The sequence below is a fragment of the Eublepharis macularius genome, chromosome 10 (assembly GCF_028583425.1).
Source record: "Eublepharis macularius isolate TG4126 chromosome 10, MPM_Emac_v1.0, whole genome shotgun sequence".
Taxonomy (NCBI): Eukaryota; Metazoa; Chordata; class Lepidosauria; order Squamata; family Eublepharidae; genus Eublepharis; species Eublepharis macularius.
Genome location: NC_072799.1, coordinates 95629887 through 95644443, shown reverse-complemented (window position 1 = coordinate 95644443; position 14557 = coordinate 95629887). Strand labels below are relative to the sequence as shown.

The 14557-nt window shown below is 43.4% G+C and overlaps 1 protein-coding gene across 3 annotated transcripts in view; it reads right to left on the bottom strand.

Annotated features, from left to right (window-relative positions):
- PDS5A (PDS5 cohesin associated factor A) overlaps positions 1 to 14557 on the bottom strand; it is a 120991-nt gene that overhangs the window by 63348 nt on the left and 43086 nt on the right. For all 3 annotated transcript variants that reach the window (XM_054989704.1, XM_054989707.1, XM_054989706.1), the window contains exons 12-14: positions 12279 to 12430; positions 853 to 966; positions 155 to 236 (exon numbers count right to left, since the gene is read on the bottom strand). In XM_054989704.1, coding sequence (XP_054845679.1) covers positions 155 to 236; positions 853 to 966; positions 12279 to 12430 — 348 coding nt within the window. The remainder of the gene's footprint in view (positions 1 to 154; positions 237 to 852; positions 967 to 12278; positions 12431 to 14557) is intronic.

Sequence of the window (14557 nt, the reverse complement as noted above, 5' to 3'; positions counted from 1 at the left end):
GGTGGCAGGGTGGACTGCTGACAACAGTTTCCGTTACATTCAATCAACAAACTGATTAATCAGCTGGTTATTTTAAGAACCATCCTCTAGAATACTGATACAATATGAGCATTAGAAAAAGAAATGAAGCAACGGAGATTTTCTGGAACCGTACAGAGGGCTGCTTGTGCAAATCCAGTAACTCCCGCACGTGGCTCCTCAGCATGTTCTGGCACTTCCACATCTCGTTAAGTGCCCTGGACAGAAAATGAACACGGGGGGGGGGGAAGGGGTGTTAGTGTGCAACGAGCTGGTGCTGGGCTGCATGGCATCGCTGTGGCTACTGTACAGCTGGAACCTCCTCTCCGTTTTTGAGGTTTCATATATATTTTATTTAAGGAAGAGAACAATAAACAACGTATAAAGGAATAAAAACAGAATATATGACAAAGTACTTAAACGACACAATATTTCTCCTGTCCATCCCCGTTCTTACTTAAACTACTTGTTTTTGCTGGAACCACCTTCAACCGCTTTATGGCAATCAAACGCAATTTTTTAAAAAATGAGTATTAATTTACAAACAGTTAATCATTCATATACCTAAACCCAGATTTCTCCCCACCCAGTAATTAATTTTTTAATCCTGCTTCTTCCTGGCTCTTCCACCCCACCTCCTGAAAAGAAAAAAGGATTAACTTCGTAACATTGAACTAATTCCTGAATGATTTCACACTGCTCAGTGAAACTCAATTCCAAGACATACCTGAAAGTCTGTTTCCCCTGTTTAAAAAACATAACACGCAGAACATCCGAACTACCTTTCAATCCCGCTTAAAAACCTGAGCAGTTCAGTCTCCAACGCACACTCACTTAACGGCATTTGGGTCCAAGCTAGCATACAAATAATATAAGCATTTCATCCTTTCTTCTGTTTCCAAATTATGGGGAACAAGATACTGAGCAAAAATTTTCTCCACTAATAACCTGCAAAAGAAAAGAAATATTTTAAATATTTCTGGACCACAAAGTATGCTCTAGCCCATTTACAATGGTATGCATCAAGCAAACAATACAACCAACTACAACACTAATCATCGTAACAATAATGAACAGCAGTCTAAAACTGCATTTACAACAGAGAGAGAGAGAGAGAGCAATGAAAGTCAACAGGAGGGTCTTCAGGCATAAAGCCGTTTGACTGGCTCTTCGAAGAGCAGCAGGGGAACAGTCACCAGCCCCATTGGCAGCTCAGCCTTGAGTACTTGGGGCAAGCAACGAGAAGCCCTAGAACAGGCCAAGAACTTGAGGGACTGTATTTCCTAACTATTCACACCTCCCAGTTCTTAAATCAAGTCTTGGTGGGCTTGATCTACCACCCTCTTAATTTCCACCTATCATACACAAAAAATCCCTCTCTGCTGCTGACCAGAGTGTAGAACACCAAACACTACCCCCTACTAATAAGAGAACTGCAAAGATCTACTAGTCTTCCCTTGCTTCTCAAAAGTGAAAAACAACCATTTCTCATTTAATGACGAACTGTAAAGAAGTATACAAAAATTTTACTGAAACAGAAAGGGGGGGGGGAACACCCAAAATCAAAGATACATTTTTTCACTGAAGGGAAAGAAACTAACACTGCAGAATGTCTCCAAACACACAGCCAGTTGTGACAAGGGGCCACACCGTACTCTAGTCACATGCTCCGATTTCCGAGGCTGTCATTTCCCGCTACAGGTTCCTGTACCATCCCCAGCAGCTATATAAAATTGGAAGACTCTACAGGGGCCTGCGATGAGGAACAAAAAGCAGCACTTGGAACGGAAAAATTAGAGGGCTCTAACAAATGAGTAGAAGAGCACCGATAAAAAATACAGGGTCTTTCGATCTTGACTATAGAGGAACTTCAGTAATTAGTTAAGATAAGTGAGAGTCTTAAAAAGGCATTGTTCAAACAAGTTCACTGTGAAAAAGGAGGCTGCTCATACTGCTATTTTATATCATAGTTTTCTTGATCAATCCAATCTATAGTTATCTCATTGCTATTTTAAAGATAAAGCACCAATTCTGGCTAGATATCATGTGCTATCCAAAGCAACCCGTAAGTCAGGCAGCTTCACTGGGATATGAACTCAACATGTGCTGAACAAAATCAGGTTTTGCCTAGAATTCTTCAGCAACCCTCAACCCCAACAGGTTAGATCCACTGGAGGAAGAGCTTCCTCCACCAGAAGGTAACTCTCGCTTAACTCTCAAAACAATGGGTTGCATCCAGACCACCACTGATCTCCCCTTCCTGCTGCAGGCTGAGACCAACGGGGGCTGCGGTAGATGCGGGGAGGCAAGGAAGTTCCATTCCACAACTGGAAAACGTAGTCTGGATCCATCCCAGCCGACTGCTACACTCAGCTGTGGGTGGCGTATTCCACCAACTGCGAGGTTTTCCTGCCAGCACTCTTCACTGATAGAATGGGCTGCCCTTGCTGAGCAGAGTGGTACAATTCAGTGTATTCCGGTAACACAAGCTGGATAGATTGCATACATTCAAATTACATTATAAGGCTAACTGGAAATCACTAAAGTGTGACAGCCAGAAATCAGAGAAAACAGAAGCCAAATATCTCATTTCTTTATCTAGACTCCACAGCAAAGGCTGGCTGGGACGCTGGCAAAGTTTCTTAAAATCCTTTGACCTTCCCCAGGTCTCTCTGTATCTTGAGTCAGTTAGACCGTGCCAGATCTGGTTCCCAAACCTTTTTTTGGAGCAACTGCATGGGTATGAGGAGAAAACATGGTTGCACTTACATACAACCGATATCCATCAAGTGGTCACCACTAGTGCAGTCACACAAGGGCACTGTGCTCGCGCAGGCCTGCCGTGTTAGAAGGTTCTAGAGCTCTGAAGAGTGCTTTTGGGTCCTCCCTCATTCCCCTGGTTTTCCTGTCTTTTTCAGCACTCAGTGGGGAGCACTTTCCTTCAGTTCTCTACGCCACCACTGGAGGGGTGGTGGTGGTCACAGCCGGGTAGGAGGGAGGTTTGTGTGACTCCACTGGTGACCACTCAATGAACATCAGTTACAGGCAAGTGCAGCCATGTTTTCATCATCGTGGTCACAGTGTAGTCCCGCAAGGGTGATGATCAGCTAACTGACTTACCCAATAGAACGATGAGGCCTGAGTCTCTCCATAAAGACTCTGCAAAACAGCTTTGCCCACCTGTTACCTTCTCTTGTGGAGTCGACGCTGATGGATTAATGGGAAATGAAGGTGGAGGCCAACGGCCAGGCCGTAGCTTGACAGATGGATTCAACAGAGCACCTGGCACGCACTTTGAGGAAAGAATGGTCACACCTAAGTGCAGCTACCTCTGAAACCCTCCTGGCTGTTGTGACGGCACCTAGAAACACCGTCTTCCAGTACAGCAGATGCAAAGAACAAATGGCTAAAGGCTCAAAGGCAGGAGACATGAGTTTGGCAAGGACCAGAGACAAGCTCCACTGAGGGATCAGAACTGCCCTGGGTGGGAACTGAGGAAAGGCTGAAGGAGCTTGAAATGTTTAGCCTGGAGAGGAGAAGACTGAGAGGTGATACGATAACCATCTTCGAGTACTTGGAGGGCTGCAATTTAGAGGACGGCACAGAGTTCTTTTCTGCTGCTCCAGAAGCTCGGACCAGAACCAACAGCTTGAAATTAAATCAAAAGAGCTTTCGACTGAACATTAGGAAGAACTTCCTGACAGTTATCATGGCCCCTCAGTGGAACAGGCTTCCTCAGGAGGCGGTGGGCTCTCCTTTGCAGGTTTTTAAGCAGAGGCTAGATGGCCATCTGACAGTAATGCTGGTTCTGTGAACTTCATGAAGGGGAGGGTAGTTCATGAAGGGGAGGGCAGGAAGGGTTGCATCAGTGCTTAGTTCTTGTGGCCCCTTCTTACATGCCCAGGGTAATGCCGATTGCCACTTTGGGATCAGGAAACAATTTTTCCCAGGCCAGTTTGACTAGGGAACCTGATGGTGTTTTGCCATTTTCTGGGCCAGGAGCAGAGGTTACAGGGGGGTGGGGGGAGGTAGTTTTAAATTGTGCAGGGGGTTGGACTAGATGACCCTAGATTCTATTGTTCTTAAGCCCCATAAGGAATGCTTGAGTTTCAGGTTAGACAAACACAGATCGATTATTGCAATGAATGCACCAATGTGCAAAACATTTCCATTTAAATTGGTAAGATTTTCGTGTGGAGGACTTTTCTGGCACTAGAAATAATTCTCTCACCTCTGAGGAAGAAGCTACAATGCGATCAGCCATGGAATTAGGTGGAGGAAGAGAATGTTGGGATGTAGGTGGACAACCTGTTTCAAGAGCTGGGGATTCTCTGGAAAAGGTAAGATCCGCCCTTTCTCTAATCCCCTTAGAGCTGGAAACCAGCGCTGATGGGGCCTTCTCTGATGGCAGGTTGTTGAGGACCCTGGGAATTTGGAGCAGAGGGGGAAAAGCGTAAGTGAACATGCTTTGCCACGTGATCTGGAAGTCATCCCCTAGGGACAGAGGGTCCCTCCTGCCCTGGGAGCTGAACCGAGGGCATTTTGTATTGTGCCAAGCGTCAAAGAGATCTATTTCCAGGAATCCCCAAAGGCAAAAAAAAGGTTAGTAACTTGGTACTGTCCAGATCGCAATTGTGGGGGACTATCAGAGTCCAACTGAGGGTCTCACCGCACAGCGATGCCTGGCAGGTGCTGTTTAAGTGTCGGGTTTCACAATTTTACCTGGGAGCTGTAGTTTTAGAAGAGCCGCTGGATCAGATCGCTGTGGAGAGAGAAGGATTCACTCTTTTTGTAAAACAAAGAGTTGGGAGGGAGGGGTAGAAAAGAAAATAAGCTTTTGGCTAGCTCCCTTAACTCCTTAGTTGCTGGACTACACAGCCCCCCCCCCAAAGCAGATTCCACCCAGAGGTGGGGAGGAAGGAGAGACTGTGTAGCTCAGCAACCCTTCTGGGTGGAATCTGCCAGATCTTGAAATAAAGAGGGTGGGGGAGACTGTGTAATTCAGTATTACAAAGTAATACATACTTTGTAAACCGCTCTGAGTGGTTGTTAAGTCATTCTGAAGGGTGGTCTATAAATCAAGGAAGCCACTTTCTCTATTGAAGGAGCTTCCAAGGCTTTTTCCCATATAGCAGCACTGAGCCTCGAGGCTGTACGGTGCCTTGCCTTAAGGGCAAATGGGCAGAAAATGGAACATCCAGTTGCGTCATGTTCCTCGTGACACAGGAGGCAGAGGGCATAATCATCCGATTGGGGCATTCTTGAGCTGCGCTGAGAACACTTTTTTAAAAGGGCCTGAGATACCATTCTCTCTTAAATAAAAGATAAAAAAGGGACTCAATAGGCCTGACGGTCCAAGGACTGAAAGACCGGAGTCAGTAGGAGGCCTAGAGTTGAGAGGAGAAAAGCCGAAAGGACCACCCATTCTGAGCTGTGCTTGTTCACAACTATCCTCTTTGCCGTTTATTAATTATAATCTCTCTTCATTTTCTGTGTTTCCGGGAGAAAATAAAAAAGAAGAGTCCCTCTGACAAAAGAATAAGACTCTAGGAAGAGTTTTTTTTTTTTTTTGAAAAATTTTTATTGGGTTAGAATCCATTATTTCCAAATTTACATTCAATTTTCCCCAATTTTTTCATCTCTAACCCCATCCCTTTCCCCCCCCTTTTTGTTGACTTCCAGCAGCTTTCCAACCCTTTGTCCCCTTTCCCTTACTTTTATTAGCTTCCTCTATCTAAAACAAATATATATTCTCCATTATTCTAAGCAGTACATCCTTAACTATTTTTAACATTATATGCCCAAACTGTAAGCCTTTGTTTCCATCTTAGATAAACAATTTATCCCAATTTTTCAATTTCAGGTATTTCTATATATCATAAACCATATAGATCATACATTCGTTTATATCAAACAATTTGACTTATTCTCTATATATATTACTCATTCTATCTTTTTATAATAGTTCTATATATCTCTCCTCACGTAGTCAATCAATTTGACCCATCTATATCTTCAGACATTCAGTTTGGTACAAAACTTGTCAGAAAAAAAAGAAAATATTGTTAGTTAATCGCTCCTTATATTTAGTCCTTATAATTAATTATTTTCTCTATGTTCTGTTTGTTAACCTATATATATCTATATATATGTCAATCTATTAATCTGACTGCTTATTAATTCACATTTATCTCTTCTCCCCCCGGTAAAGTCTCCCCCCTCTACTTCAATACTTCAGTAGTTCTCAAACTGCCACAGTTTTCCTCCCACCTCCCATTTCTTCTCCAGGTGTTGTTTCAGCTTCTCCCAGTCTGTGTTGAACTGCCCTGAGTCCAGATCTCTCAATTTTCTTGTCATCTTGTCCATTTCAGCCATATACAGCAATTTGTAAGTCCAATCTTCAATAGTTGGCACTTCTTGTACTTTCCATTTTTGCGCATACAAAAGTCTAGCTGCTGCTGTCATATAAAATATCAACGTCCTGTGTTGGGCTGGAATTCCCTCCATTCCCAAGTTCAGTAGCAGGAGTTCTGGGTTCTTATTAATTTGAAATTGTAAAATTTCACTCATTTCTCTTATTATTTCCCCCCAGTACTGCCTGGCTACCTCACACGACCACCACATATGATAGAGGGAGCCCTCATGCTTCTTACATTTCCAGCATTTATTAGAAGTATTCAAATTCCCTAGCGCAATCTTCTTTGGTGTCATGTACCAACGATAGATCATTTTATAAATGTTCTCTTTGATATTAATACATGTCGTTGTCTTCATTGTAGTTTTCCACAAGTATTCCCATGCCTCCATTGTTATTTCTTTATTAAAGTTTATAGCCCATTTCACCATTTGTGTTTTAACTATCTCATCCTCGGTATACCACTTCAACAGTACTTGGTATACCTTGGATATTCTTTTCTTATCTTCTTTAAGAAGGGTCTGCTCTAGTTCCGAATTCTCTATTCGTATACCTCCCTTTACAGAGTCCGAATTATATAAGTCTCTGATCTGTCTATACTGGAACCAATCGTAGTTAGGTGATAGTTCCTCTTGTGTCTTTATTCTAAGTTTGGATGCTTCAGTTTTAATTATTTCTTTATACGTTAAACATTGTTGTTCATTATCAACAGCTCTCGGGTCTATCACCTCATATGGAACCACCCACAAAGGGGTTCCTTCTTGTAGATAAATTCTGTACTTCTTCCAGATTATGTATAGACTTCTCCGAACAAAGTGATGCAGGAACATCGAGTTGACCTTTACTTTGTCATGCCATAAATATGCGTGCCATCCAAATATTTTTTTATATCCCTCTAGGGCTAATAGTTTCTTGTTCTTTAATGTCATCCATTCTTTCAACCAAACTAGGCAGATTGCATCATGATAAAGTCTCAGATTGGGCAGTTGCATTCCGCCTCTTTCCTTTGCATCTTGTAAAACTTTCACTTTCACTCGAGGCTTCTTGCCTGCCCAAACAAAATCTGATATTTTCCTCTGCCATTTTTCAAATTGTTTGGAGTCTCTGATGATTGGTATTGTCTGTAGCAAAAACATTACTCTTGGTAACACATTCATCTTAACTGCTGCAATCCTGCCCAACCATGACAAATTCAATCTATTCCATTTAATCAAGTCTCTCTCTATCTGAGTCCATAGTTTTTCATAATTGTTTTTGAATAGATCTATGTTCTTTGCAGTTAATTCGACTCCCAAATATTTCACTTTACTTGTTACTTCACAATCCGTTGTTTCCATTAACAATTGTTGTTTCTGCTTAGTCATATTTTTGCATAATATCTTTGACTTCTTTTTGTTAATGAAGAAACCTGCCAAGTCTCCAAACTCCTTGATCTTATCTATCACTCTTGGCATGTTCTCCAATGGGTCCTCTACAATTAACATTATGTCATCCGCAAATGCTCTGACCTTGTATGAATAGTCCTTTATTTTTATTCCACGAATTTCATCATCTTGACGTATTTGTATCATCAGAATCTCCAATACTAAAATGAACAACAATGGAGATAACGGGCAACCTTGTCTTGTTCCTTTACTTATCGTCAATTTCTTGGTCAATTCATCATTCACCACAATTGCTGCAGTCTGGTCTCTATAAATTTCCTTAATTGCTCTGATGAATCTTTCTCCCAATTGTAGCTTTTCCATAGTGGCAAACATAAAGTCCCAGTTTAAATTGTCAAACGCTTTTTCAGCGTCAACAAAGAAGAAACCAACCTCTTTGTCACAACGCTTGTCATAATATTCAATAGCATTGATCACTGTCCTTAAGTTGTCTCTTATTTGTCTGTCTGGCAAAAAGCCTGCTTGTTCCTCCTCTATGACTTCCGAGAGCCACCCCTTCAATCTCTCCGCCAATATCTTCGCAAAAATTTTATAGTCATTGTTGAGTAGCGATATAGGTCTATAATTTTTCACATTAGTCAGGTCTTGGCCCTCTTTTGGGATCAATGATATATTCGCTTCACTCCAAGTTTCTGGAATCCTTTGATCCCTTAAAACCCCATTCATCACCTCTTTTAGGAATGGTGCCAGTTCATTAGCCATTGTCTTATAGAATTTAGCCGTAAGTCCATCTGGCCCTGGCGCCTTTCCTAGATTTGCAGATTGTATTGCCTTACTTATTTCCTCGTCGGTTACTTCACTATTCAACTTATTTCTCCAAGCTTCCGAGATTTCTGGAAGTTTGGTTTTCTCCAAATATGACGCTAATGATTCTTTGTTTACTTCTTTTTTATTATACAGCTTAGCGTAAAATTTATAAAAGGCTCTACTAATGGTAGCCTGCTCCAAATACGTTTTGTTATCTTCACAAATTTTATTTATTATCTTCTTTTCCCTTTTCTTCTTCAATTGCCATGCCAGGTACTTCCCAGGTTTATTAGCACCCTCAAACGCTTTTTGATTCAGTCTTTTGAGATTCCACTCCAATTCTTTATTGCTCATTGCTGTTAGCTGTTCTTGAAGTATTTTAATTTCCTGGTATACCTTCTTTTTCCCTGGTCTCTTTTTTAGCTGTATTTCTTTGGCTTTTATTTTCTCCTCAATCTCTTGTCTTTTCTCCTCTTTCTTCTTTCTTGCTCTACCATTTAAGTCCATTAGTATGCCCCTTACAACCGCCTTGTAAGCATCCCAAACTTTATTGGTTGGTACTTCTTTATTCACGTTGTATTGTATAAAAAACTTTGTCTCTCTTCTCAGTATTTCCATATTCTCTCTTTCCTGTAACAAGTCCTCATTTATTCTCCATGCTTTCCTTTTTCTCTTTTTTCCAAATTTCCACATAATTGGGTTGTGATCTGAGCCTACCATAGGCATTATTTCTACCTCCTTAGTCCATAATGCTAAGTCTTTTGAGGCCCAGATCATATCAATTCTTGATAATGTAGAATGCCTTGCAGAATAAAAAGTAAACTGTCTGCTTTTAGGATATTCTCTCCTCCATACATCTTCAAGAGTCTCTTGTTGAATCAACTCAAAAAAAAGCTTTGGTAATAGTCCTCTTTTCTTTTGTGCCGTTGTAGTCTTTTTGTCTAGTTCCAAGTCTGTCACTCCATTGAAGTCTCCAGCAAGAATTATCTGGTCGTATGCAAGATCGTCTAAATGCTTCCTTAAATCCTCAAAGAAGCTTTCTTTTGCACCGTTAGGTGCATAAAGTCCGACTACCAACACTCTCTTTAAATTCCAAATACATTCCACTGCTACAAATCTAGCTTCCACATCTCTCATAACAAATTTTGGCTGTAGCTCCTCTTTTATGTACAACACCACTCCTCTTTTTTTCTTGTTGGAGGCCGCTACATATTCTTTGCCCAATTTTCCAGATTTTAAATATTTTACATCCTGCTTTCTGATATGGGTCTCTTGCAAACAAACGATGTCACATTTTTGTTTTAGTAGCCAGTGAAAAGTATTTTTCCTCTTATTCGGTGAGTTTAGTCCATTTACATTCCAAGATAATACTTTACACTCCATACTCATGATCTTGTTGGTAAGTCTTTTTCATTGTCCTTAATAAATCGCTCCATCTCTCGCTCAGATCTGATGCGTTTTTTGGCCCCTCCAAACTCAAAGGACACTCCTTCCGGTAACTCCCATCTGTACCTGATTTTCATGTCCTTCAAAATCTGAATTAGCACTTTATATTTTTTCCGGTCCAGTAACACTGATCTGGGCAGTTCCTTCATTATAATAATCGTCTTGCCATCAATCTCCAATGGATCTTGAAACTGTTTTGTCACAATCCTCTCTTTCATATTTCGTGTTGTAAACTGCACAATCACATCTCTTGGTAGTTTCCTCTGGGTTGCTATTCTCGAATTCACACGGTATGCCACATCTAGGATAGCCACAACTTCCTCCTCCTCCTTCCCCAGGTACTCAGCCAACACCTCAGTCATCTGTTCTTGCGCTGACTTTCCTTCCACTTCTGGCAAGCCACGAAAACGTAGCTGCTTCTCCATATGTTTAGTTTCTGCAACTGACATTCTCCCCTTCACCAATCTCATCTCTGTTTGTTGCGTGTCTGCTAAATTCTCCATCGCGTCTTCTACTGTTTTAACTCTCTGCTGCGTTCCTTGTAATTCACTTCGTATTGTTTCCATACCTTTTTTCACTTCTGACAGCTCCGATTTTACTGTCTGTGTAACCTCTTTAACCTCTTTTATCAGCTCCAATTTCGTGTCCTTAAGTTCTTTAATCATATCTAAAAGTTTTTTGTCCAGGTTTTTATCCAGGTTTTCTATTGCCGATTGCCACTCTTTTTTTGACATCGTGGGGCTTGCTTTAGCTCGCTCCCACGAATCCGCTCTCTTCCTTAACTCCGTGGCGTAAAATTTAACGTTTTTCTATTTTAAATGTCCCGGTCTTCTTATAGAAATTAAATTTTAAAGAGTCCAAAATGTCGGGCGTCTTTTCTCTATGGTTTCTCTATGATTTTGTAATCCAAGATGGCCTACTTCCTCTTCCGCTGAAGCCGCGACCCTTCCCCTTTCAAAAATGGCGATTCCCTACTTCCTGCCCTCCAGCAAGGGCCGCTTCTCTCCAGCCACTCTATTGTTATTACGCACTTCCTGTCTCCCGTCTTCCCACAGCAGATCTCGCGATGGTGTCTTTTTCTCACAGCTCCAAAGCCACAGGTATTCAAAACAATAGTCCCATTTCTTTAATAACTTCTTTAAACTTAGTCTCTTTTTAAATTCGATTCCTGCCGAGTCTTCCCCTCCTTTTCACTAGTCTGTTGCAGTTTAAAAATCTACTTTTTTTCCTCTCTGTTTTTATCAATCTGTCCCGTCTCAGAAGATAATGATCTTTACCTTCTCTTCACTTTTCTCGGGTTGTAATCGCTGTTTCGATTTTAAGTTCTCCTCTCAGCTTCTTCCCCCAATCGATGCTTGGGTATGTAGGTCTTATGCCAGCCGAATTGGCCCCAAAACTGCCGCAGAGATTATAGCCGACCCGTCGCAAGGTGGGACCTCAAGGATCGGGGGGAGACTAGTTGTGTAGAGCCCCCCCTCGTCCGAGATCTAGCTCACCCTAGGGTCTTGAGCGTTCTTTGCCTGCTCCCCGCCTGAGAGCAGTCGGCCGCGGGCTATTTTCACCCCGCCGGCCGGTTAAAACGGCAGTCCGGTCAGCTCCGCAAGTGGAGCTGCGTTAGACCTCCATGGATCCCAAACAGGAAGTCCCGACTCTAGGAAGAGTTGAGGTAAATTAGAAGAAACAGCTGGAAGAATTTCTACTTTCCACGGTGGCAGAGACAGAACTGAGGGAAGGCAGCCCCCTACTCCCCTTCACGTGCTGAGAAAGGTGGGAAAACCAGTGCATGGGGGGGGGCACCAAAAAGTGTTTCTCAGAGCTCTAGAACCTTCTACTCTGTGAGGCCTGCACAAGCGCAGTACCCTTCAGGGCTGTACTGTGATGACCATGAAGATGAAGAATTGAGGAGTTGTCCCGCACTGAAGTTGGGAGGTGACAGACTCTGACGCCATGAGCAGGAAGGATCCCGCTATGCTTAGACCCTCCCTGGATTAAATTATTTCCCATATACAAAGGAAGAAGAGACTCCACGCGGCATTGCAGGGCTGAGGCGCACCCAGACATTAATGCATTGTTTTTTTTGGCTCACTTTGCTGCTATGGTGCAGCACGTTTTTTCAAAACCAAAACCCACCCGCAGTCTTTTTCCTCTCATCAGTTTCTTTGGACAGACACACAATACGTTCAGGAAAGTGGCCTAGATTGACTCACTTGTCGTCGATGCTGTTCTGATAATATATGTGCAAAAGTTTGTCCTTTATCCAGCTCACTTTCTCCGCTGCATCCTTCCCAGCTTCCGCATGAAGACAGTATTTCTTGTACAGCTGAGCAAGCCCCATCATGGCTTCTTTTCTGACGCGCCACTTAAATAAACAAGGTGACACAGTTCATCGTCACGACCTTGTTTAGCAGTAGCTGTAACAAACCCTTCTACTTTAAATGTTGGCAATTAAAATGTGCCTTAGAAATGAAACCCCTGTGAAAGTGCCAACATCATGGCTGTCCTTTTCCCATGCTGCGTGGGACCCTGCCTCCCCCACCCAAGCATTTCACTTTTCCCAGAACAGGGCAGCATTCGTCACTGTGACACCCTTCAGTTTTGATGCCGGGGGGGGGGAGGTAGAAATAAACAGTAGTGCCTTAAGGAATATAAAACAGGAGTTAAAAATATGGTGGGTATCTCTTGATTAAAATGCAAATTATAAATGTATTAAACAAAAAAGATAGAAAAATAATTGCAGATTTGTTCGTCATCAACTGCTTTGCAGGCAGGCAGGATTCTTCTTCTGCTAGAGAGGGGAGGGGGAGAATGTGACAGATGCCCTCCTGCCACTGCAGATCTCCAATATTACATCACTGCTATTCCTTCGGGTGTCCTGAACATGAAAGGGGGGGGGAGCAATTCAGAAGGTGTGGGGAGCTGCCGGGAGAGAGGGGGAGTTCCACTCCACTCCTTCCCCTGCGTCTCTTAGGTTCTTGCTTGAGAGAGCTGAAGGCTGTGCTGGCTGGCGTGTGCCCCCCCCCCCGTGGCTGCTGAGTCACCTGACTACCGAGTAAGGCAAGTCCCTGACTTGAGTTGAGGGCAGGGTCCGCAGTTCACAGCTGTAAAAATGGCCTCACACACTTAGTGAACTCACGATCTAGAGTGAGCAAATAGGAGGAGCAAACCAGGAATTTTGCCTGGGAGTCTGGCAGAGGACTGCAGGAAGACTGGTCCAATTCCTATATGGTGAGGGAGCTGAAGTAGCGGCCTGCAAAGGCTGTGCCAGGTGCGCCTTCCTACTGGAGGGTAATCAAAATTTCACCTGTAGTGAGTCTTAAGCTGGTAGCCCTACTGGAGGAGAAGAGACAAGGGCTGAAGAGGCATGTCTATCCACCGCAGCTTATCAGGGAAGGTGAAGAGTTCTTGGAAGGAACATATGAAACACTCGTGGGAGGGTGACAGAAGGGGGAAGAGAAGGTACCTCAGGAAGAGCGCAAAATACAGGAAGAGGATGAGTGGAAGAATGTGGCCCACAGGAGCAGAATAACCAGGAGATTTCTGAGCCTTTATTGCTAAGGAATCAGATCCAGGACCTCCCCTCAGATACTGACTCTGGACTATCGGAACAAACATTAATAACAAACATTTGATTTATACTCCACCCTTCAGGACAACTTATTGCCCACGCAGAGAAGTTTACAAACCGTCATAATGATCCTGACAAGAATCACCCTGTGAGGTGGGTGGGGCTGAGAGAGCTCTGAGAGAGCTGTGGCTGGCCCACGGTCACCCAGCTGGCTTCAAGCAGAGAAGTGGGAGATCAAACCCGGCTCTCCGGATCAGAGTCCTGCCGCTCTCAACCACGGCACCAAACTGGCTCTCCAAACAAAAGGCTGCCGCCCCCCACTCCACAGAGTTCGAAGGAAGTTTCTCAGGTCCTCGTGGATGAGAGGACTCGTGCTTCTGCCCCCCCACCCCCAAATAGGAGGAAATGTGTGGTGGCGACTGGGGATTCCCTACCGGGAGTGGTAGAGGCTAATACGTACAGGCCAGACCTGCCATCTCGAGATGCATGTTGCCTATCAGGTGCAGGCATCCTGGACATGACAGGCTGGAAAGACTCATTAAGCCCAGCCCCAAAATTATTATCCCTTCTTGCTCATCCATGTGGGAACAAATGTCACTGCCTTGCACAGTCTGGAACATAATAAAAGAGACTATCCATAAAAAGGTGAAGGGCCTGGGAGCGCAGGCTGCGATTTCGTCACTTCTTCCTGTCGAGGGCCATCGCTTAGGAAAAGAGGGCAGAATACTGGAAATAAATACACAGACGGTGGCATCAGGAAAGTTTTGTTTTTTTGGCCATGGGCTGCGCTTTCAGGATGAAGCACTTCTGTCCGGATATAGTTTGCACCTCAGGAGGGTAGGGAAAAATGGGTTGGGCAAGAGCCTCGCAAGCCTGATAAGGAAGGCGTGAAACAAAATCCTGTGAGGGAGGAAGAGTCCA